This window comes from Columba livia, unplaced genomic scaffold, assembly GCF_036013475.1.
Source record: "Columba livia isolate bColLiv1 breed racing homer unplaced genomic scaffold, bColLiv1.pat.W.v2 Scaffold_621, whole genome shotgun sequence".
Taxonomy (NCBI): Eukaryota; Metazoa; Chordata; class Aves; order Columbiformes; family Columbidae; genus Columba; species Columba livia.
Genome location: NW_027043658.1, coordinates 32887 through 56953, shown reverse-complemented (window position 1 = coordinate 56953; position 24067 = coordinate 32887). Strand labels below are relative to the sequence as shown.

Sequence of the window (24067 nt, the reverse complement as noted above, 5' to 3'; positions counted from 1 at the left end):
GACTGGGATGGACTGGGGGTCACTGGATGAACTGGGAGTCACTGGTGATACTTGGTTCACCGGAGGGCAGTGGGGAGGAGAATGGAATAGCGGTTGCCATGGTGACCGGTCGCCATAGCAACGGCTGCTCCGTGCTGCCCCCTGCTCAGTTCACTACGGGGGGGGGGGGGGGGGGGGGGAGTGTGTGAATGGAACTGCGTTTGCCATGGTGCCCGGTTGCCATGGCAACCGCTGTTCCGAGCCGCCCCCCATTCAGTTAAGCGGGGCGGGGGTGAATGGGGAAGGCAGGTGCCCGGTTGCCATGGTGCCCCGTTGCCATGGTAACCGTTGCCATGGTAACCTCCGCAGGCTGCCCCCGCACCCTGTACCGCTCCATCCATGAACAAATCTTCACTTTGCCCGAAACCTGCCACATTTACCCCGGACACGACTATTGCGGTGGGGACCCAGGAATTCGGGAGGGGGACCCAGGAGTTCGGGGGGGGGGACCCAGGAGTTCGGTGGGGGACCCAGGAGTTCGGGAGGGGACCCAGGAGTTCGGTGGGGACAGCTTTGGGGGTTATTGGGGAGATATTGGGGGAGGGGGTCAGATTTGGGGAGATTTAGTGATTATGGGGGACGATGGGGAGGGACCCAGGAGTTCGGGAGGGACACAAATAGGGGACCCAGGAGTTCGGGGGGGACCCAGGAGTTTGGGAAAGGGACCCACGAGTTCGGGAGGGACCCAAACAGGGGACCCAGGAGTTCGGGATGGATCCAAATAGGGGACCCAGGAGTTCTGGGGGGGGGACCCAGGAGTTCGGGAGGGGGGATTTGGTGTTACTGGGGGGGTGGGGATGGACCCAGGAGTTTGGGTGGAGGGACCCAGGAGTTCTGGGGAGCAGGTTTGGGGGTTATGGGGGGCGATGGGGGGGTCAGCTGGGGATCAGGGGGGGTCGGGGGGTCCTGACCCCTCCCCCCGCGCTGCCCCTCCCCCGCAGGTCACACGGTGTCCACGGTGGGGGAGGAGAAGCGGCTGAACCCGCGTTTGACGCTGAGTCTGGACGAGTTCGTGACCGTGATGGACGGGCTGGGGCTGCCCCGGCCCCGCCTCATGGGTGCGCAGGACGCCTGGTCCCCTCCCGAACTCCTGGGTCCCTCCCGAACTCCTGGGTCCCTCCCGAACTCCTGGGTCCCTCCCGGACACCTGGGTCTCTTCCTGAACACCTGGGTCCCTCCCCTGTAATTCCTTTCCCGGACGCCTGGGTCCCCTCCCGAACTCCTGGGTCCCTCCCGAACTCCTGGGTCCCCCCCCGAACTCCTGAGTCTCTGGGGCACTCCTGGGGTCCCTCCCGAACTCCTGGGTCCCTCCCCAACTCCTGGGTTCCTCCCAGACACCTGGATCCATTGGGGCACTCCTTGGTCCCTCCCGACCGCCTGGGTCCCTTCCTGAACTCCTGGGTCCCTCCCCTATAATCCCTTTCCCGAACTCCTGGGTCCCCTCCCGAACTCCTGGGTCCCTTCCTGAACTCCTGGGTCCCTCCCTATAATCCCTTTCCGAACTCCTGGGTCCCCTCCCGAACTCCTGGGTCCCTTCCCGAACTCCTGGGTCCCTTCCTGAACTCCTGGGTCCCCTATTTGGGTCCTCTCCCGAACTCCTGGGTCCCCTCCCGAACTCCTGGGTCCCCTCCCGAACTCCTGGGTCCCTCAGAACTCCTGGGTCCCTCAGAACTCCTGGGTCCCTTCCCGGACGCCTGGGTCCTTTCCCGAACTCCTGGGTCCCCTCTAACCCCGCCCCTTCCCCTCCCCCAGATGTCGCCGTTCCCGCCAATCTCCGCTGCGGGATCCAGGATGACGTCGCTTAGCCCCGCCCACAGACGCTGGACACGCCCCCTCCCGCATTCCTGGGTCCCTCCCGCACTCCTGGGTCCCTCCCGAACTCCTGGGTCCCTCCCTTGAAATGAAATAAACGAACGGGATGAACAAAACCCAACTGGGAGCCCCGAACTACTCGTTTCCGCCCCATTTGCCTCGGTGCAACGTCACTTCCGGTCCCCCTGGCGCCTCGGTGCCACCTCTAAACCTCCCCCTCCCTGCCCCCGCGACCGCGAACTTTGGTTCCGCCCCCTACTTTTTGGTTCCGCCCCGAATTCCTGGGTCTCCTCCCGAACTCCTGGGTCCCTCCCGAACGCCTGGGTTCCCCCCGACCCAGATACGAGAGTCCTCATTTCATTAACGGCGCAACTCGTTATAATTAATGAATAAGGCGGTAACGAGGGGCGGGGGGAGGGGCCGGTGGGGGGAGGGGCGGCGGCGCCGCTCGCATGCGGGGGGTGGGGGGAGGGGCGGCGGGTCAGGCCAGAGCAAGAACTGGGCGGGGGAGGGGACACGGGGGTCACCAATGTGGCCCCATGTCCCCAATGTCCCCCCATTATCCCCCTGTCCCCCCATTGTCCCCAATGTCCCTGTGTGCCCCCAATGTCCCCATGTCCCCATTATCCCCATTGTCCCATGTCCCCCCATTATTCCCCATGTCCCCCCATTGTCCCCATTGTCCCCATGTCCCCCCATTATTCCCCATGTCCCCCCATTGTCCCCCCATTGTCCCCAATGTCCCCATGTCCCCCATTGTCCCCTTGTCCCCATATCCCCCCATTGCCCCCAATGTCCCCATTGCCCCATTGTCCCCATGTCCCCCCATTGTCCCCAATGTCCCCATTGTCCCCATGTCCCCCATTGTCCCCATTGCCCCATATCCCCCCATTGTCCCCATGTCCCCCATTGTCCCCTTGTCCCCATATCCCCCGATTGCCCCCAATGTCCCCATTGCCCCCATTGTCCCCATGTCCCCCATTGTCCCCATGTCCCCATATCCCCCCATTGCCCCCAATGTCCCCATTGTCCCCATGTCCCCCATTGTCCCCTTGTCCCCATATCCCCCCATTGCCCCCAATGTCCCCATTGCCCCCATTGTCCCCATGTCCCCCCATTGTCCCCAATGTCCCCATGTCCCCCATTGTCCCCTTGTCCCCATATCCCCCCATTGCCCCCAATGTCCCCATTGCCCCCATTGTCCCCATGTCCCCCATTGTCCCCTTGTCCCCATATCCCCCCATTGCCCCCAATGTCCCCATTGCCCCCATTGTCCCCATGTCCCTCATTGTCCCCTTGTCCCCATATCCCCCCATTGCCCCCATTGCCCCCATGTCCCCCAATGTCCCCATGTCCCCCCAGTGTCCCCATTGTCCCCAGTGTCCCCATTGTCCCCTCACCGCTCAGCGCCTCCTGGGCGAAATACTTGACGTCCACGTCCTGATCCTGCGTCAGCTTCTCCAGCACCGGCTTCACCTCCGTCTGCAGCGTCCTGGGGACATCGGGGACAATGGGGACATTGGGGACATCGGGGACAATGGGGACATTGGGGACAATGGGGACATCGAGGACAATGGGGACATTGGGGGGGATACAAGGACATGGGGATATGACTTGGGGGCAGTGGGGGGCACTAGGACCCCGGGGATCACTGGGAGGGCTTTAGGACCCTGGGGGTCACTCAGGGTCACTGGGACATGGGGATAATGGGGACAATGGGGACATGGGGAATAATGGGGGGACAATGGGAATATGGGGGATATGGGGACAATGGGGACACACACACTGGGTGCACTGGGAGCCCAGTCTATGGCAGATATCCCAGTCTATACTGGTCTGTACTGGTTTATACCAGTCCATACTGGTCTATACTGGTCCATGCTGGTTTATACTGGTCTATGCTGGTTTATACTGGTCTATACTGGTCCATACTGGTTTATACTGGTCCATACTGGTCTATACTGGTCCATACCGGTGTCTCACCCCTAGTCCAGCACAGACCTGATGTGCTGTGGGTGCACTGGGAGCCCAGTCTATGGCACATATCCCAGTCTATACTGGTCCATACTGGTCTGTACTGGTCCATACTGGTCTATACTGGTCCATACTGGTGTCTCACCCCTAGTCCAGCACAGACCTGATGTGCTGTGGGTGCACTGGGAGCCCAGTCTATGGCACATATCCCAGTCTGTACTGGTCCGTACTGGTCCGTACTGGTCCATACTGGTCCATACTGGTCCATACTGGTCTATACTGGTTTGTACTGGTGTCTCACCCCTGGTCCAGCACGGGCCCGATGCGCTGCAGCGACTTGGCCACGTTGAAGCGCACGTTGGCCACGGCGTCGCCCGCCATGCGCAGCGCGGTGGGGAGGAGCTGCTGCCGCGTCACCTCCTGCCCCACCACCTCCGACAGCACCTGCGGACCCAGGAGTGCCCCATGGACCCAGGAGTGCCCCAGGGGACCCAGGAGTGCCCCAAAAACCCCAGAATGGACCCAGGAGTGCCCCAGGGGACCCAGGAGTGCCCCAGGGAGGAGCTGCTGCCGCGTCACCTCCTGCCCCACCACCTCCGACAGCACCTGCGGACCCAGGAGTGCCCCATGGACCCAGGAGTGCCCCAGGGGACCCAGGAGTGCCCCATGGACCCGGGAGTGCCCCAGGGGACCCAGGAGTGCCCCAGGGAGGAGCTGCTGCCGCGTCACCTCCTGCCCCACCACCTCCGACAGCACCTGCGGACCCAGGAGTGCCCCATGGACCCAGGAGTGCCCCAGGGGACCCAGGAGTGCCCCAAAAACCCCAGAATGGACCCAGGAGTGCCCCAGGGGACCCAGGAGTGCCCCAGGGAGGAGCTGCTGCCGCGTCACCTCCTGCCCCACCACCTCCGACAGCACCTGCGGACCCAGGAGTGCCCCATGGACCCAGGAGTGCCCCAGGGGACCCAGGAGTGCCCCATGGACCCGGGAGTGCCCCAAAAACCCCAGAATGGACCCAGGAGTGCCCCAGGGAGGAGCTGCTGCCGCGTCACCTCCTGCCCCACCACCTCCGACAGCACCTGCGGACCCAGGAGTGCCCCATGGACCCGGGAGTGCCCCAGGGGACCCAGGAGTGCCCCAAAAACCCCAGAATGGACCCAGGAGTGCCCCAGGGGACCCAGGAGTGCCCCAGGGAGGAGCTGCTGCCGCGTCACCTCCTGCCCCACCACCTCCGACAGCACCTGCGGACCCAGGAGTGCCCCATGGACCCAGGAGTGCCCCAGGGGACCCAGGAGTGCCCCATGGACCCGGGAGTGCCCCAGGGGACCCAGGAGTGCCCCAGGGAGGAGCTGCTGCCGCGTCACCTCCTGCCCCACCACCTCCGACAGCACCTGCGGACCCAGGAGTGCCCCATGGACCCAGGAGTGCCCCAGGGGACCCAGGAGTGCCCCATAAACCCCAGAATGGACCCAGGAGTGCCCCAGGGAGGAGCTGCTGCCGCGTCACCTCCTGCCCCATCACCTCCGACAGCACCTGCGGACCCAGGAGTGCCCCATGGACCCAGGAGTGCCCCAGGGGACCCAGGAGTGCCCCATGGGCACGGGAGTGCCCCAAGGGAAACAGGAGTTCGGGAGGGACCCAGGAGTGCGTCAAGGGACCCAGGAGTTCGGGAGGGACCCAGGAGTGCCCCAAGGGACCCAGGTGTCTGGGAGGGACCCAGGCGTTCGGGAGGGACCCAGGAGTGCCCCAAGGGACCCCGGCATCCGGGAGGGACCCCGGCGCTGGGCTCACGTTGATGCAGAACAGCGTGGTCATGTGGAGTTTGGGAGGGACCCAGGAGTGCCCCAAGGGACCCAGGAGTGCCCCAAGGGACCCAGCACTTTGGGAGGGACCCAGGTGTCAGGGAGGGACCCAGGAGTGCCCCAAGGGACCCAGGTGTCAGGGAGGGACCCAGGAGTTCGTGAGGGACCCAGGAGTGCCCCAAGGGACCCAGGAGTGCCCAAAGGGACACAGGTGTCTGGGAGGGACCCAGGTGTTCGGGAGGGACCCAGGAGTGCCCCAAGGGACCCGGGAGTTCGGGAGGGACCCAGGAGTGCCCCAAGGGACCCAGGTGTCAGGGAGGGACCCAGGAGTGCCCCAAGGGACCCAGGTATCTGGGAGGGACCCAGGAGTGCGTCAAGGGACCCAGGAGTTCGGGAGGGACCCAGGAGTGCCCCAAGGGACCCAGGTGTCTGGGAGGGACCCAGGCGTTCGGGAGGGACCCAGGAGTGCCCCAAGGGACCCCGGCGTCCGGGAGGGACCCCGGCGTTGGGCTCACGTTGATGCAGAACAGCGTGGTCATGTGGAGTTTGGGAGGGACCCAGGAGTGCCCCAAGGGACCCAGGTGTCCGGGAGGGACCCAGGAGTGCCCCAAGGGACCCAGGCGTTCGGGAGGGACCCAGGAGTGCCCCAAGGGACCCAGGTGTTTGGGAGGGACCCAGGAGTGCCCCAAGGGACCCAGGTGTCAGGGAGGGACCCAGGAGTTCGGGAGGGACCCAGGAGTGCCCCAAGGGACCCAGGTGTCTGGGAGGGACCCAGGAGTGCCCCAAGGGACCCAGGTGTCAGGGAGGGACCCAGGAGTTCGGGAGGGACCCAGGAGTGCCCAAAGGGACCCAGGAGTGTCCAAAGGGACCCAGGCGTCTGGGAGGGACCCAGGAGTCCGGGATGGACCCAGGAGTGCCCCAAGGGACCCAGGCGTCTGGGAGGGACCCAGGCGTTCGGGAGGGACCCAGGAGTGCCCCAAGGGACCCAGGTGTCTGGGAGGGACCCAGGAGTTCGGGAGGGACCCAGGAGTGCCCAAAGGGACCCAGGAGTGTCCAAAAGGACCCAGGCGTCTGGGAGGGACCCAGGAGTCCGGGAGGGACCCAGGAGTGCCCCAAGGGACCCAGGTGTCTGGGAGGGACCCAGGAGTGCCCCAAGGGACCCTGGTGTCCGGGAGGGACCCAGGCGTCTGGGAGGGACCCAGGAGTTCGGGAGGGACCCAGGAGTGCCCCAAGGAACCCAGGCGTCTGGGAGGGACCCAGGAGTTCGGGAGGGACCCAGGAGTGCCCCAAGGGACCCAGGTATCTGGGAGGGACCCAGGAGTTCGGGAGGGACCCAGGAGTGCCCCAAGGGACCCAGGTATCTGGGAGGGACCCAGGAGTGCCCCAAGGGACCCAGGTGTTCGGGAGGGACCCAGGAGTGCCCCAAGGGACCCAGGTGTCTGGGAGGGACCCAGGCGTTCGGGAGGGACCCAGGAGTGCCCCAAGGGACCCAGGAGTTCGGGGGGGACCCAGGAGTGCCCCAAGGGACCCAGGTGTCAGGGAGGGACCCCGGCGCTGGGCTCACGTTGATGCAGAACAGCGTGGTCATGCGGTGCAGGTAGTTGGGGTCCCCGGCCATGGCCAGCACCTTGGGCACGATGGTGCCCTGCGCCCAGTCCTGCCCGAAGCGCTCCACCAGTTTGCGCAGGTTACTGGTGGCGGCCTCGCGGATGGCGTAAACTGGGGGGGGAGGGGCACCAGTCACACCAGTCTGACCAGTCGGCTCAAACTGGGGCAGCAGGAACCCCCCCAGAGCTCCCAGTAACCCCCAGTAACCCCCAGTAACCCCCTATGGCTCCCAGTAACCTCCTATAGCTCCCAGTAACCCCCTATGGCTCCCAGTAACTCCCAGTAACCCCCTATGGCTCCCAGTAACTCCCTATGGCTCCCAGTAACCCCCAGTAACCCCCAGTAACCCCCTATGGCTCCCAGTAACCTCCTATAGCTCCCAGTAACCCCCTATGGCTCCCAGTAACTCCCAGTAACCCCCTATGGCTCCCAGTAACTCCCAGTAACCCCCTATGGCTCCCAGTAACCCCCTATGGCTCCCAGTAACTCCCAGTAACCCCCTATGGCTCCCAGTAACCCCCAGTAACTCCCTATGGCTCCCAGTAACCCCCTATGGCTCCCAGTAACTCCCAGTAACCCCCTATGGTCACCAGTATCTCCCAGTAACCCCCTATGGTCACCAGTAACCCCCTATAGTTCCCAGTAAGTCCCTCAGTAGGAAACCAGTAACCCCCAGTAACCCCATATGGCTCCCAGTAGCTCCCAGTAACCCCCTATGGTCACCAGTAACTCCCAGTAAGTCCCTCAGTAGGAAACCAGTAACTCCCAGTAACCCCCTATGGCTCCCAGTAACCCCCTATGGTCACCAGTAACTCCCTATGGCTCCCAGTAGCTCCCAGTATCTCCCAGTAACTCCCTCAATAGGAAACCAGTAGCTCCCAGTAACCCCCTGTGGCTCCCAGTAACTCCCAGTAACATGCCCAGGAGGGTCCCAGGAGTTCGGAAGGGGACCCAGGAGTTCGGGAAGGGACCCAGGAGTTCGGGAAGGGACCCAGGTATCCGGGTGGGAACCCAGGAGTTCAGGAGGGGACCCAGGCGTCCGGGAGGGAACCCAGGAGTTCGGGAAGGGACCCAGGAGTTCGGGGGGACCCAGGCGTCCGGGCTCACCGTGATCCACCAGCCAGGCCATACAGAGCGAGTTCAGTTTCTCATCGAAAAACTCCACACCCTGGGGGGTAAAACCAGTATAAACCAGTATGAACCAGTATAAACCAGTATGAACCAGTATGAACCAGCATGAACCAGTATGAACCAGTAAGTGCCCAAGAGAGAGCAGCGGCCCCTCCCAGTCCTTCCCAGTTCATCCCAGTATGGGATCATGCTCCCACTTGAACCCAGTATATCCCAATTCCCTGTCTATCCCAGTCTCTCCCAGTGCCTCCCAGTTCATCCCAGTACCCTCCCAGTACCTCCCCATCCTGCCCCATATCACCCTCCCAGTGCCTCCCAGTTCATCCCAGTGCCTCCCAGTTCATCCCAGTGCCTCCCAGTGCCTCCATCCTGCCCCGTATCACCCTCCCAGTGCCTCCCAGTTCATCCCAGTGCCTCCCAGTGCCTCCATACCGCCCCATATCACCCTCCCAGTTCATCCCAGTCTCTCCCAGTGCCTCCCAGTTCATCCCAGTGCCTCCCAGTTCATCCCAGTGCCTCCCAGTGCCTCCATCCTGCCCCGTATCACCCTCCCAGTGCCTCCCAGTTCATCCCAGTGCCTCCCAGTGCCCCCATACTGCCCCATATCACCCTCCCAGTTCATCCCAGTCTCTCCCAGTGCCTCCCAGTTCATCCCAGTGCCTCCCAGTTCATCCCAGTGCCTCCCAGTGCCCCCATACTGCCCCATATCACCCTCCCAGTGCCTCCCAGTTCATCCCAGTCTATCCCAGTCCCTCCCAGTCCCTGACAGAAGTGACCCCATACTGCCCCATATCATCCTCCCAACTCATCCCAGTGCCTCCCAGTTCATCCCAGTGCCTCCCAGTGCCCCCATCCTGCCCCATATCACCCTCCCAGTGCCTCCCAGTTCATCCCAGTGCCTCCCAGTTCATCCCAGTGCCTCCCAGTGCCCCCATACTGCCCCATATCACCCTCCCAGTGCCTCCCAGTTCATCCCAGTGCCTCCCAGTTCACCCCAGTGCCTCCCAGTTCATCCCAGTGCCTCCCAGAGCCCCCATACTGCCCCCTATCACCCTCTCAGTGCCTCCCAGTTCACCCCAGTGCCTCCCAGTTCATCCCAGTGCCTCCCAGTGCCCCCATACTGCCCCATATCACCCTCCCAGTGCCTCCCAGTTCATCCCAGTCTATCCCAGTCCCTCCCAGTCCCTGACAGAAGTGACCCCATACTGCCCCATATCATCCTCCCAACTCATCCCAGTGCCTCCCAGTGCTTCCCAGTGCCTCCCAGTGCCCCCATCCTGCCCCATATCACCCTCCCAGTGCCTCCCAGTTCATCCCAGTGCCTCCCAGTTCATCCCAGTGCCTCCCAGTGCCCCCATACTGCCCCATATCACCCTCCCAGTGCCTCCCAGTTCATCCCAGTGCCTCCCAGTCCCTCCCAGTACCCGACAGAAGTGACCCCATACTGCCCCATATCATCCTCCCAGTTCACCCCAGTGCCTCCCAGTTCATCCCAGTGCCTCCCAGTGCCCCCATACTGCCCCATATCACCCTCTCAGTGCCTCCCAGTTCACCCCAGTGCCTTCCAGTTCATCCCAGTGCCTCCCAGTGCCCCCATCCTGCCCCATATCACCCTCCCAGTGCCTCCCAGTTCATCCCAGTGCCTCCCAGTCTCACCAGTTGCCCGGCCAGCAGCGGCATGTACTCGATGATGGCCAAGCGCACGCGCCACTTGGCGTCCTCGGCCAGTTCCACGATGGCCGGGAGCAGCGACTGCGAGAGCTGCCGGATGCCGATCACCTCGTTCACGCAGTCCAGGTTGGAGATGATGTTCAGACGGACCTCGGGACACTGCGGACAGACGGACAGCGCGGGGACGTCGGGGGGACGCCGGGGAGGGACCCACGGGGGGAGGCTGGGGGATACTGGGGGATACTGGGGAGATACTGGGGGGAAACTGGGAGGGAATGGGCTGGGTTGGAGCTGATGTTCAGCCACCCATTCATGGGGCTGTGGTTCCCACGGGGGCCATTCATGGGGGTTGTGGTTCCCATGGGGCCCATTCATGGGGATTCCCAGTTCCCACGGGGTCCATTCATGGGGGTTCCCTGTTCCCACGGGGCCCATTCATGGGGATTCCCAGTTCCCATGGGGCCCATTCATGGGGGTTGTGGTTCCCACGGGGCCCATTCATGGGGATTCCCAGTTCCCACGGGGCCCATTCATGGGAATTCCCAGTTCCCATGGGGTCCATTCATGGGGATTCCCAGTTCCCATGGGGCCCATTCATGGGGATTCCCGGTTCCCATGGGGTCCATTCATGGGGATTCCCAGTTCCCATGGGGCCCATTCATGGGGATTCCCGGTTCCCATGGGGTCCATTCATGGGGATTCCCAGTTCCCATGGGGCCCATTCATGGGGGTTCCCTGTTCCCATGGGGCCCATTCATGGGGGTTCCCGGTTCCCATGGGGCCCATTCATGGGGATTCCCAGTTCCCATGGGGTCCATTCATGGGGGTTCCCAGTTCCCATGGGGTCCATTCATGGGGGTTCCCTGTTCCCATGGGGTCCATTCATGGGGATTCCCGGTTCCCATGGGGTCCATTCATGGGGATTCCCAGTTCCCATGGGGCCCATTCATGGGGGTTCCCTGTTCCCATGGGGCCCATTCATGGGGGTTCCCGGTTCCCATGGGGCCCATTCATGGGGATTCCCAGTTCCCATGGGGTCCATTCATGGGGGTTCCCAGTTCCCATGGGGTCCATTCATGGGGGTTCCCTGTTCCCATGGGGTCCATTCATGGGGGTTCCCAGTTCCCACGGGGCCCATTCATGGGGGTTCCCAGTTCCCATGGGGTCCATTCATGGGGGTTCCCAGTTCCCATGGGGCCCATTCATGGGGGTTCCCTGTTCCCATCGGGCCCATTCATGGGGATTCCCAGTTCCCACGGGGCCCATTCATGGGGGTTCCCAGTTCCCATGGGGCCCATTCATGGGGGTTCCCTGTTCCCATGGGGCCCATTCATGGGGGTTCCCGGTTCCCATGGGGCCCATTCATGGGGGTTCCCAGTTCCCACGGGGCCCATTCATGGGGGTTCCCAGTTCCCATGGGGCCCATTCATGGGGGTTCCCTGTTCCCATCGGGCCCATTCATGGGGATTCCCGGTTCCCATGGGGTCCATTCATGGGGATTCCCAGTTCCCACGGGGCCCATTCATGGGGATTCCCTGTTTCCATGGGGCCCATTCATGGGGATTCCCGGTTCCCATGGGGTCCATTCATGGGGATTCCCAGTTCCCATGGGGCCCATTCATGGGGGTTCCCAGTTCCCATGGGGCCCATTCATGGGGGTTCCCTGTTCCCATGGGGCCCATTCATGGGGGTTCCCTGTTTCCATGGGGCCCATTCATGGGGATTCCCGGTTCCCATGGGGTCCATTCATGGGGGTTCCAGTTCCCATCGGGCCCATTCATGGGGATTCCCAGTTCCCACGGGGCCCATTCATGGGGGTTCCCAGTTCCCATGGGGCCCATTCATGGGGGTTCCCTGTTCCCATGGGGCCCATTCATGGGGGTTCCCGGTTCCCATGGGGCCCATTCATGGGGGTTCCCAGTTCCCACGGGGCCCATTCATGGGGGTTCCCAGTTCCCATGGGGCCCATTCATGGGGGTTCCCTGTTCCCATCGGGCCCATTCATGGGGATTCCCGGTTCCCATGGGGTCCATTCATGGGGATTCCCAGTTCCCACGGGGCCCATTCATGGGGATTCCCTGTTTCCATGGGGCCCATTCATGGGGATTCCCGGTTCCCATGGGGCCCATTCATGGGGGTTCCCAGTTCCCATGGGGCCCATTCATGGGGGTTCCCTGTTCCCATGGGGCCCATTCATGGGGGTTCCCTGTTTCCATGGGGCCCATTCATGGGGATTCCCGGTTCCCATGGGGTCCATTCATGGGGATTCCCAGTTCCCACGGGGCCCATTCATGGGGATTCCCTGTTCCCATGGGGCCCATTCATGGGGATTCCCGGTTCCCATGGGGTCCATTCATGGGGATTCCCAGTTCCCACGGGGCCCATTCATGGGGATTCCCTGTTTCCATGGGGCCCATTCATGGGGATTCCCAGTTCCCATGGGGCCCATTCATGGGGGTTCCCAGTTCCCATGGGGCCCATTCATGGGGGTTCCCTGTTCCCATGGGGCCCATTCATGGGGGTTCCCTGTTTCCATGGGGCCCATTCATGGGGATTCCCGGTTCCCATGGGGTCCATTCATGGGGGTTCCAGTTCCCACGGGGCCCATTCATAGGGATTCCCAGTTCCCATGGGGCCCATTCATGGGGATTCCCGGTTCCCATGGGGCCCATTCATGGGGATTCCCGGTTCCCATGGGGCCCATTCATGGGGATTCCCAGTTCCCATGGGGCCCATTCATGGGGGTTCCCAGTTCCCATGGGGCCCATTCATGGGGATTCCCAGTTCCCATGGGGCCCATTCATGGGGGTTCCCAGTTCCCACGGGGTCCATTCATGGGGATTCCCGGTTCCCACGGGGCCCATTCATGGGGGGGACCCAAAATGTCCCCAAAATGATCCTAAAATGTCCCCAAATTGTCCCTAAGTGTCCCTAAAATCTCTCCAAATGTCCTCAGAGTGTCCCCAAACTAGTCCTAAAATGTCCCCAAATGTCACCAGAGTCTCCCAGTGTCCCCAGATGGTCTCAAAGTGTCCACAAAGTGTCCCCCTAAGTGTCCCCAGGGTGCCCCTGGAGCCCCCCAAAGTGTCCCCAAATGTCCCTAATGTGTCTTCAAATGCCCCCAAAGTGTCTCCAAATGTTCCTAAACTGTCCCTAAGGTGTCCCCAAAGTGTCCCCAGAGTGTCCCCACCTCGTCCTTGAGCTGCGCGAGGAACAGGGGCAGCAGATGCTCCACCGTGTTGTCCTTGCCCAGGATCGGGGACAGTCCCATGATGACCGAGGCCAGAGCGGACTTGACGTGTTGGTTGGCGTCAGAAACCAGTTCCTGGGGACATGGGGACATTGGGGACATGAGGACAGACAGGGGGACATGGGGACAGACAGGTGGACATGGGGATATGGGGACATTGGGGACACGGGGGCACTGGGGACATGGGGACAGACAAGGGGACATTGGGGACATGGGGACATTGGGGACATAGGGACCCTGGGGACATGGGGACACTGGGGACACAAAAGGGGACATTGGGGACATGCGGGGATATGGGGACATAGGGACATGGGGCATTGGGGGATGTGGGGACATGAGGACATGGGGGACAGACAGGGGGACACGGGGGGATATGGGGACATGGGGACATTTGGGATATGGGGACATGGGGGGACATGGGGACGTGGGGACAGGGGGACACTGGGGGATGTGGGGATATGGGGACATGGGGGGACATGGGGACATTTGGGATGTGGGGACATGGGGGGACATGGGGACATTTGGGATATGGGGACATGGGGGGACATGGGGACATTTGGGATGTGGGGACAAGGGGACACGGGGGGACATTGGGGAGGATGTGGGGCCAATGGGATATGGGGACATGGGGGGATATGGGGGGACATTGGGGTATACTGGGGGATGTGGGGGAACATGGGCGACATAGAAACATGGGGACAAAAGGACAGGGAGACATTGGGGGGCATGGGGGTGTCAGGATGTCCCTTTCTTCCCCCCCATGTCCCCAAGTGTCCCCATGGTGTCCGCAATGTCCCCACCTTGATGCAGGGCAGGATCTGGCCCATGATCACGGCCTCGCGACAGTCGGGTGACAAATTCTCGCAGAACTCTGGGGACAAAGTGACAAAGTGACAACAGGTTGGGGACAACAGCCCTTGGGGACACCAGGGGGACCCTTGGGGACAAGTTGAGCTTTGTCCCCCACCCCAAACCCCCAGATTTGGGGCCCAAACTGAGCGGATTTGGCCCCAAAAACTGGTAGTTTGGTGTTGGGGACATAGGGAGGGACCCAGGCGTCCGGGGGGGAAGCCAGGAGTGCCCCAAGGGACCCAGGAGTTTGGGATGGACCCAGGAGTGCGGGAGAGGGACCCAGGAGTGCGGGAGAGGGACCCAAATAGGGGACCCAGGCATCTGGGGTAGGCCCAGCAGTTTAGGAGGGACCCAGGAGTGCCCCACGGACCCAGGAGTTCAGGAGGGAACCCAGGAGTTTGGGAGGGACCCAGGCATCCGGGAGGGACCCAAGAGTTCGGGAAGAATCCAGGAGTTGGGGGCGGAACCAAAATGTTGGGGGCGGAACCAAAATTCAGAGTCGCGGGGGCTGAGGGGGGGAGGTTTGGAGGTGACACCGAGGCGCCTGGGAGGACCGGAAATGATGTTGCACCGAGGCAAATGGGACCGGAAACGGGCGGTTTGGGGCTCTAGGGGGAGTTTTTTGGTGGGGGGTTGGGAGGGACCCAGGAGTTCGGGAGGGACCCAGGAGTTCAGGGAGGGACCCAGGAGTTCGGGAGGGGACCCAGGCGTCCTGCACTGACCTTTGACCTTGTGCGAGGCGGCTGCCCGCACCTCAGCCTCGCAATCCTTCATCAGACTCTGGAAAGCGCCGACCAGGTCGGATTTGGTGATTTCGGGGCCAACGGCGCGTTGGAGCTGGGGGTCAAAGGTCACGGAGGGGTCCCCAAAGTGTCCCCAAGGGTCACCCGGGGTCACCCCCCCAAAAAACCCCGTGAAAATCGCACTAAAATGGCCCAAAATAGCCCCAAAAAGGCCCCAAATGGCTCCGAACCCACCCCAAAGCGGCTCTGAATGTCCCCAAATGACCCCAAATTGTCCCAAAATGTCCCCAAAGGGTCTTTAAATGTCCCCAAAGTGCCTCTAATTGGCCCCAAATGTCCTTAAGTGGCCCCAAACTGGGCAAAAATGGCCCCAAAAAACCCCCAAAGTGGCCCCAAAATGGGCCCAAACTGTCCCCAAATGTCCTTTAATGGCCCCAAATGTGTCCCCAAAACGTCCCAAAACATCCATATATGTCCCCAAAGTGTCTCCTCAGTGTCTCCCAATGTCCCCAAATGTCCCAGAATGTCTCAAACTGTCCCCAAAGGGTCTTTAATGTCCCCTCAATGTCAACAAATGTCCCCAAAGTGTCCCCAAACCAGCCAAAAATGGCCCCAAAACTGCCCCGAACTGACCCCAAAACGCCCCAAATTGTTCCCTAAATGTCCCCAAATATCCTTTAACGTCCCAAATGTGTCCCCAAGCATCCCCACAATGTCCCAAAGCCGCCCAAATCCTCCTTAAAACGTCCCCAAATGCCTTTTAATGTCACCAATGTGCCCCCAAAATGTCCCTTAACTGTCTCCAAACACCCCAAAATGTCCTTTAGTGTCCCCAAAATGTCCCCAAATGTCCCCAAACTGTCTCCAAACACCCCAAAATGTCCTTTATTGTCCCCAAATGTCCCCAAACTGTCTCCAAACGCCCCAAAATGTGTCAAAATGTCCTGTAATGTCCCCAAAGTGTCCCCCAATGTGTCCCCAACCACCCCCACAATGTCCATAGGGTGTCCCTAGGTCTCCCCAAACTGCCTCCAAATGCCCCAAAGTGTCCCCTAATGTCCCCAAAGTGCCCCAAACTCCCCCCAAAAAGTGTCCCCAAAGTGTCCCCACCTCGGTGAACTTGTCGGCCACCATGTAGCGCACCCTCCAGGACTTGTCCTCGGCCGCCTGGCGCAGCGTGGGCATCACCAGCGGCTCCAGCTCCTCCTGCGGCAGCAGCTGCGCGATGCTCACGCACGCCTCCACCGCCAGGAGGCGCACCGAGTCCTGCGGGGGACCCAGGAGTTCGGGGAGGGACCCAGGAGTTCGGGGAGGGACCCAGGAGTTCGGGGAGGGTGGGACTAAAAAGTTGGGGGCGGAACCAAAAAGTTGGGGGGCGGAACCAAAGTTCAGGGCCGCAGGGGCAGTGGGGGGGAGGTTTAGAGGTGGCACCGAGGTGCTTGGGGGGACCGGAAGTGGTGTTGCACCGAGGCAAATTGGGGGGGAACGGGCGGGTTTGGGCTCCCACAGGGATTTTTTGGGGGGGGTTGCAGGGGGACCCAGGAGTTCGGGAGGGACCCAGGAGTTCAGAGAGGGACCCAGGCATCCGGGAGGGACTCAGGAGTGCAGGGAGGGACCCAGGAGCTCAGGGAGGGACCCAGGAGTGCCCCAATGGACCCAGGCATCTGGGAGGGGACCCAGGAGATCAGGAGGGACCCAGGCGTTCGGGAGGGACCCAGGAGCTTGACAGGGGACCCAGGCGTCCGGGAGAGACCCAGGAGCTTGAGAGGGGACCCAGGCTTTTGAGGAAGGACCCAAGAGTTCGGGGGGGTGACCCAGGTGTCTGGAAGGGACCCAGGAGTTCAGGGGGAACTCAGGTGCTTGGACAGGACCCAGGCGTTCGGGAAGGACCCAGGAGTCCGGGGAGGGACCCAGGAGTCCAAGTGATAGGGATGGAACCCAGGACTTTGTGGGGAACCCAGGAATTCAGGAGGGACCCAGGAGTTCGGCGGGGGACCCAGGAGTTCAAGGGGGGACCCAAACATCCGGGAGAGGACCCAGGCGTCCGGGGGAAGGGGGAACCCAGGCGTCCGGGCCCCGCCCACCTGCTCGTCGGCCGCCAGGCTGCTGAACATGGGGATGATCTCGCTCTTGACGTGCTCCAGCTCCAGCACTTTGGCGAACTCGCCCAGTTTGGAGGCGGGCCGCGCGGCGAACCATGGGGGTGTCGTCCGAGCAGAGGTTGCGGAAGTACCTGGGGACATCACGGGGACATCGTGGGGACACTTTGGGGACACCCTGGGGTCACCACAACCCCCTCATGAACCAATGAGAAGAGCAAGAACCCAACGAGAAGACCCTGTGGTCAACGCGAGCCAACCCAACGTTGACTTGGGGACATCAAGGTTGGGTTGGGGACATCAAGGTTGGGTTGGGGACATCAAGGTTGGGTTGGGGACCTACCATGGGGTCACCACAACCACACTATGAACCAATCAGAAGAGCAAGAACCCAAAGGGAAGACCCTGAGTCCAACCCAACCCAACCCAAAGCTCCCTGTTGGTCACCAAGTTTGACTTGAGGACATCAAGGTTGGGTTGAGGCCACCAAGGTTGACTTGGGGACACCAAGGTTGACCTGGGGACACCAAGGTTGACCTGGGGACACTCTATGGGGTCACCACAACCACCTGATGAACCAATGAGAAGAGCAAGAACCCAACGGGAAGACCCTGTGGTCAAATCAACCCAACCCAAATGATACCAAGTGCCATCGTGGTTGACTTGGGGACATCAAGGTTGGGTTACAGACATCAAGGTTGGGTTGGGGACATCAAGGACATCCCATATGGTCACCACAACCATCTCATGAACCAATGAGAAGAGCAAGAACCCAACCAGAAGACCCTATGGTCAACGCAACCCAACTCGACGTTGACTTGAGGCCACCAAGGTTGACTTGGGGACATCCAGGTTGGGTTGGGGACACGATGGTTGACTTGGGGACACCATGGGTAAGTTGGGGACCTACCACGGGGTCACCACAACCAACCTCATAACCCAATGAGAAGCTCAAAAACCCAACCAGAAGACCCTGTGGTCAACTCAACCCAACTCAATGTTGACTTGAGGCCATCAAGGTTGACTTGGTGACATCAAGGTTGACTTGGGGACATCCAGGTTGGGTTGGGGACACCATGGAAGGGTTGGGGACCTACCATGGGGTCACCACAACCACCTCATAACCCAATGAGAAGCCCAAGAACCCAACGGGAAGACCCTGTGGTCAACTCAACCCAACTCAACGTTGACTGGAGGCCACTAAGGTTGACATGGGGACACTGTGGTTGGGTTGGAGCCATCATGGTTGACTTGGGGACACCATAGAAATCTTGGGGACATGCCATGGGGCCACCACAACCATCTCATGAACCAATGAGAAGAGCAAGAACCCAATGGGAAGACCCTGTGGTCAACACAACCCAACTCAACGTTGACTTGAGACCACCAAGGTTGACTTGGGGACACTGTGGTTGACATGGGGACACCGTGGTTGACATGGGGGCACCATAGTTGGGTCGGGGACACTCTATGAGGCCATCACAACCACCTCAAAACCCAATGAGAAGCCCAAGAACCCAACGGGAAGACCCTGTGATCAACTCAACCCAACTCAACGTTGACTTGAGGCCATCAAGGCTGACTTGGTGACATCAAGGTTGACTTGGGGACATCCAGGTTGGGTTGGGGACACCATGGAAGGGTTGGGGACCTACCATGGGGTCACCACAACCACCTCATAACCCAATGAGAAGCCCAAGAACCCAACGGGAAGACCCTGTGGTCAACTCAACCCAACCCAACGTTGACTTGAGACCACCAAGGTTGACTTGGGGACACTGTGGTTGACATGGGGACACCGTGGTTGACATGGGGACACCATAGTTGGGTTGGGGACACTCTATGAGGCCATCACAACCACCTCAAAACCCAATGAGAAGCCCAAGAACCCAACGGGAAGACCCTGGGTTCAATACAACCCAACCCAAAGTTGCTGTAGGGCCACCAGGGTTGACTTGGGGACACTGTGGTTGGGTTGGAGCCACCATGGTTGACTTGAGGACACCAAGGAGGACTCAGGGACATGGGGGACGTCACTTACTGTCGCAGCTCGGCCTTGACGGGGCTGGAGACGCGGGGGTAGCAGACGCTGAAGAGCCCGCAGGCCGAGGTGCGCGACGTGAACCAATCGCCGCCCGCCAGGCGCTTCACCAGGGGGACAAAGTGACCTTCCAGGTCGGGGGGCGAGTGCTCGTGGGACACGGCGCGTAGAGACTCCACCGCCTTGTCCCGCACCACTGTCTCCTCCACCGTGGCCAGGCTCTCCAGAGGGGGCTGTGGGGAGGGACAACGGGGTCGTATGTGGCATCAAATGTCACCAAGAGCCACCAAAACCAACCTGAGATCCACCAAACGCAGCACGAGATCCAACCAACCCAACCCAAGATCAACCAACCCAACCCAAGGTCAACCAGCCCAACCCAAGGTCAACCAACCCAACCCAAGATCAACCAACCCAACCCAAGATCAACCAACCCAACCCAAGGTCAACCAGCCCAACCCAAGGTCAACCAGCCCAAGATCAACCAACCCAACCCAAGATCAACCAACCCAACCCAAGATCAACCAACCCAACCCAAGATCAACCAACCCAACCCAAGGTCAACCAACCCAACCCAAGGTCAACCAACCCAACCCAAGGTCAACCAACCCAACCCAACATCAATCAGCCCAACCCAAGACCAACCAGCCCAACCCAAGGTCAACCAACCCAAGATCAACCAACCCAACCCAAGATCAACCAACCCAACCCAAGATCAACCAGCCCAACCCAAGGTCAACCAACCCAACCCAAGGTCAACCAACCCAACCCAAGGTCAACCAGCCCAACCCAAGGTCAACCAGCCCAACCCAAGGTCAACCAACCCAACCCAAGACCAACCAGCCCAACCCAAGGTCAACCAGCCCAACCCAAGGTCAACCAACCCAACCCAACATCAATCAGCCCAACCCAAGACCAACCAGCCCAACCCAAGACCAACCAACCCAAGATCAACCAACCCAACCCAAGGTCAACCAACCCAACCCAAGATCAACCAGCCCAACCCAACGTCAACCAGCCCAACCCAGCGTCAACCAACCCAGCGTCAACCAACCCAACGTCAACCAACCCAACGTCAACCAACCCAACGTCAACCAACCCAACGTCAACCAGCCAACCCAACGTCAACCAACTCAACCCAACGTCAACCAACTCAACCCAACGTCAACCAGCCCAACGTCCCCCATGAAGACCCCAATGTCACTTTGAGGACCCCAATGTCCCCCCCAATGGCCATGGGGTCCCCAAGGGGTCACCCCAACAAGGTGATACCCCCAGTGACATCATTAATGTCCCCAAGACCCACCCAACCCAACCCAACATCAACCAACCCAACGTCCCCCATGAAGACCCCACCATCACTCTGAGGACCTCCCAGTGCTCCCAGTGCCCTCCCAGTGCTCCCAGTGCCCTCCCAGTGCTCCCAGTGCCCCCCCAGTGCTCCCAGCGCCCCCCACCCCCCCTCCCAGTCCTCCCAGTGCCCCCCAGTACCAGCAAACAGTGGACGAACTCGGGTCCCCCCACCAGCGCCGTGAAGGTCCCCAGTTGCTCGGCCAGCGCCAGCAGCACCTCGTCCTCATCGTAGATGGTGTCTGGGACAATGGGGGGACATTTGGGTCACCCCCCACCCCCCTAAACCCCGCCCACCCCCCTAAACCCCACCCACCCCCCTAAACCCCACCCACCCCCTTTAAACCCCGCCCACTGCCCTTAAAACCCCATTGAAGTGGTTGGATTGGAAAGGGGGGGGTGTTGGTTTAAAGGAGAGGGGTTGGGGTTGGGGGCGTGGTTTATGAACTTGACCCCGCCCACCCGACCCATAGGACCCCCCCGGAGGATTCGGGGCCCTCCCATTGGCTACCGGTGAGGAAGGGGAGGAGCTCGCTGCGCGTGCGCTCGACGCCCAGGGCCAGCGCGATGGTTGAGAGCTTCTTGATGCTGTTGAGACGGAGCTGGGGGGGGGAAATGGGTCAGGAATTGCCCCCCGGGGGGGGATAAATACCCTGGATGGGGGGGGGATACACCCCTGGGGGGGTAAATTATATAGAAGGGGAATAAAGAGCTTTTTGGGGGGGGATAAATCGTATAAAAGGGGGATAAACCATATATATGGGGAATAAACCACAGTGGGGGGGGAATAAACCACAGTGGGGGGCGAATAAACCACATTGGGGGGGGGATAAAGACCCTTTTGGGGGGAATAAACCACATTGGGGGGGGAATAAACCACATCTGGGGGGAATAAACCACATTGGGGGGGGAATAAAGACCCTTTTGGGGGGAATAAACCACATTGGGGGGAAATAAACCACATTGGGGGGGAATAAACCACATTGGGGGGGGAATAAACCACATTGGGGGGGGAATAAAGACCCTTTTGGGGGGAATAAACCACATTGGGGGGGGAATAAACCACATTGGGGGGGAATAAAGACCCTTTAGGGGGGAACAAACCAACCTGGGGGGGAAATAAAGACCCTCTGGGGCAAATAAAGATCCTATGAGGGCAAATAATGATCCTATGGGGGTAATTAGAGACCCTATGGGGATAATTAGAGACCCTATGGGGTAAGTAAATATCATATGGGGCAAATAAGGACCCTATGGGGGTAAATAGAGACTCTATGGGGGAAATAAAGAACCTTATGGAGGCAAATAAAGATCCTATGGGGCAAATAAAGACCCTATGGTGGCAACTAAAGACCCTCCTGTGGCAGAAACCCGCCCCCCTCCCGCCTGAGCCAATAAGGAGCCTCGTCTCACGGCGCCGCAGCGCCGCCGCAGCAGAGACGAGCCTCCCCATTGGCTGCGAGCACCTACCGCCACGCCCACGCCGCCCGCCGGCCAATGGCGGCCGCCGCCGGCTCGTCCTCCCGCTCCCATTGGTCGGCAGCGGGAGAGACGAGTGGCCCCGCCGGCAGGAGGCGCCGCGGAGCCTGGGGGGGGCAATTCCCCCTTCAGCGCGTCCTGACCAATCAGGAGCCCCCACACAGAATCATGCAAGGCCCGCGAACCAATCAGCTTGCGCCTCTCATCCCCACCACCGCCGCGAGGGTCGGGCATGAGGACCCCCCTCAGAAATATGTAACGCCGCTCCCCATTGGCCCGCGCCTCAGGGGGGGCAGCCGCCGCAGCCAACCACAGCGGCCGTTTCATAGCGCGCCGCCGCCATTATGGCAGCGCCGGGCGGCGGCGGCGCCCGGAGGGTCCAGAGCGAAGCCGGGGACCCAAGACCGGCCCCCGGGGGAAGCGGAACCGAGGGGCCGCTCGCCGGTACCTGCACGTCCTCGTTGCGCAGCTCGTCGATGAGGACGGCGATGGGATAGAGCGAATCGTCGCCGTCCGCCGCCGCCATCTTGTCCGCCCGCTGCCGCCGCCCCGGCTCCGAGGGGCCGTACGGGGCCGCCCGCCCCGCCCTTGCAGGGCCTCCCGTGCTCTGATTGGCTGGCGCACTCCCAGCGCCCGTCCCTTGCCTCTCGCTATTGGTTAGATGGTGGGGAAGCCCCGCCCGCTCGCCTCTAGCCGCGCCCCCCTGCGGAGGCTCGGCTGCCGCCCCGCCTCGGCTGCTGATTGGGCGGCGCGGTTGATTGACAGGTGCGGGGGCGTTGCTAGGCAACGCGGCGGGGGCGGGGCCGGGAGTGGGAGAAACTGGGACAAAATGGGACAAATTGGGTCAAACTGGGACCCACTGGGGACAAATTGGGACAAAATGGGACAAACTGGGACCCACTGGGGACCAAACTGGTCCGTACTGGGTCGTTTCCCACTAAAAACCAGTAAAGAATGGGGCCCAACGGGGCGTGGCCTCGCTAAGCCCACCCCCTCCCGGCCCCGCCCACAGAAAGTGGCAATGACGTCACGAGCAGTCACGCCTTTATTAGGGGAGGGGCGGGGAAGGCACTGGGACCAATTGGGACCAATTGGGACCAACTGGAAGGCACTGGGAAGGGACCCAGGCATCCGGGAGTGGGTCACGTGACTCCCGGACGCCTGGGTCCCTTTGCAATAACTCGAATCCTTGATGCGATTTCTGGCTTCCTGGGGCACTCCTGGGTCCCCCGAACGCCTGGGTCCCTCAGAACGCCTGAGTCCCTTGTTGGGGATGTGGACCCAGGCGTCCGGGAGGGGGTCATGTGACTCCCGGACGCCTGGGTCCCTTGCAATAACTCAAATCCTCGATGCGATTTCTGGCTTCCTGGGGCACTCCTGGGTCCCCCGAACTCCTGGGTCCCTCAGAACGCCCGAGTCCCTTGTTGGGGATGTGGACCCAGGCGTCCGGGAGGGGACCCAGGCATCCGGGAGGGGACCCAGGCATCCGGGTGGGTATCACATGACTCCCGGACGCCTGGGTCCCTTGCAATAACTCAAATCCTCAATGCGATTTCTGGCTTCCTGGGGCACTCCTGGGTCCCTCGAACTCCTGGGTCCCTCAGAACGCCTGAGTCCCTTGTTGGGGATGTGGACCCAGGCGTCCGGGAGGGGGTCATGTGACTCCCGGACGCCTGGGTCCCTTGCAATAACTCGAATCCTCGATGCGATTTCTGGCTTCCTGGGGCACTCCTGGGTCCCTCGAACTCCTGGGTCCCTCAGAATGCCCGAGTCCCTTGTTGGGGATGTGGACCCAGGCGTCCGGGAGGGGACCCAGGCATCCGGGAGGGGACCCAGGCGTCCGGGTGGGTATCACATGACTCCCGGACGCCTGGGTCCCTTGCAATAACTCGAATCCTCGATGCGATTTCTGGCTTCCTGGGGCACTCCTGGGTCCCCCGAACTCCTGGGTCCCTTCTTGGCAATGTGGACCCAGGTGTTCGGGAAGGACCCAGGCATCCGGGTGGGTATCACATGACTCCCGGACGCCTGGGTCCCTTGCAATAACTCGAATCCTTGATGCGATTTCTGGCTTCCTGGGGCACTCCTGGGTCCCCCGAACGCCTGGGTCCCTCAGAACGCCCGAGTCCCTTGTTGGGGATGTGGACCCAGGCGTCCAGGAGGGGACCCAGGCATCCGGGAGGGGACCCAGGCGTCCGGGAGTGGGTCACGTGACT

General features: G+C 61.5%; 2 protein-coding genes and 2 long non-coding RNA genes across 6 annotated transcripts; 3 read left to right on the top strand and 1 right to left on the bottom strand.

Moving 5' to 3' along the window:
* The first annotated feature begins 225 nt into the window (after window positions 1-225).
* On the top strand, window positions 226-1967 carry ETHE1 (ETHE1 persulfide dioxygenase). The gene is made up of 3 exons (XM_065048332.1): window positions 226-438; window positions 981-1097; window positions 1792-1967. The coding sequence occupies exons 1-3, from the start codon at window positions 276-278 to the stop codon at window positions 1842-1844; spliced, it is 333 nt and encodes a 110-aa protein (XP_064904404.1). The 5' UTR covers window positions 226-275; the 3' UTR covers window positions 1845-1967.
* A 239-nt stretch (window positions 1968-2206) lies between these two features.
* LOC102088592 (serine/threonine-protein phosphatase 2A 65 kDa regulatory subunit A alpha isoform) lies at window positions 2207-22458 on the bottom strand. Its single transcript, XM_065048330.1, is given in 16 exon segments — window positions 2207-2349; window positions 3252-3343; window positions 4127-4269; window positions 7192-7346; window positions 8343-8403; window positions 10023-10196; window positions 13228-13362; window positions 14088-14158; window positions 14862-14976; window positions 15993-16148; window positions 16967-17062; window positions 17064-17115; window positions 19023-19255; window positions 20514-20614; window positions 20884-20974; window positions 22300-22458. Coding segments are annotated over 16 exon segments (1770 nt in total). The 5' UTR covers window positions 22378-22458; the 3' UTR covers window positions 2207-2332.
* On the top strand, window positions 5969-6654 carry LOC135578119 (uncharacterized). 3 transcript variants are annotated; one of them, XR_010469453.1, is made up of 3 exons: window positions 5969-6052; window positions 6209-6325; window positions 6578-6654. It is a non-coding gene; the product is annotated as an uncharacterized LOC135578119 (long non-coding RNA). The 3 variants fall into 3 exon arrangements; XR_010469451.1 differs by lacking the exon at window positions 5969-6052 and adding an exon at window positions 6062-6110; XR_010469452.1 differs by lacking the exons at window positions 5969-6052; window positions 6578-6654 and adding exons at window positions 6062-6110; window positions 6423-6520 and having other exon boundaries at window positions 6209-6383.
* A 400-nt stretch (window positions 22459-22858) lies between the features above and the next one.
* LOC135578117 (uncharacterized) lies at window positions 22859-24025 on the top strand. Its single transcript, XR_010469449.1, has 3 exons — window positions 22859-23136; window positions 23314-23667; window positions 23846-24025. It is a non-coding gene; the product is annotated as an uncharacterized LOC135578117 (long non-coding RNA).
* The last annotated feature ends 42 nt before the right edge of the window (window positions 24026-24067 follow it).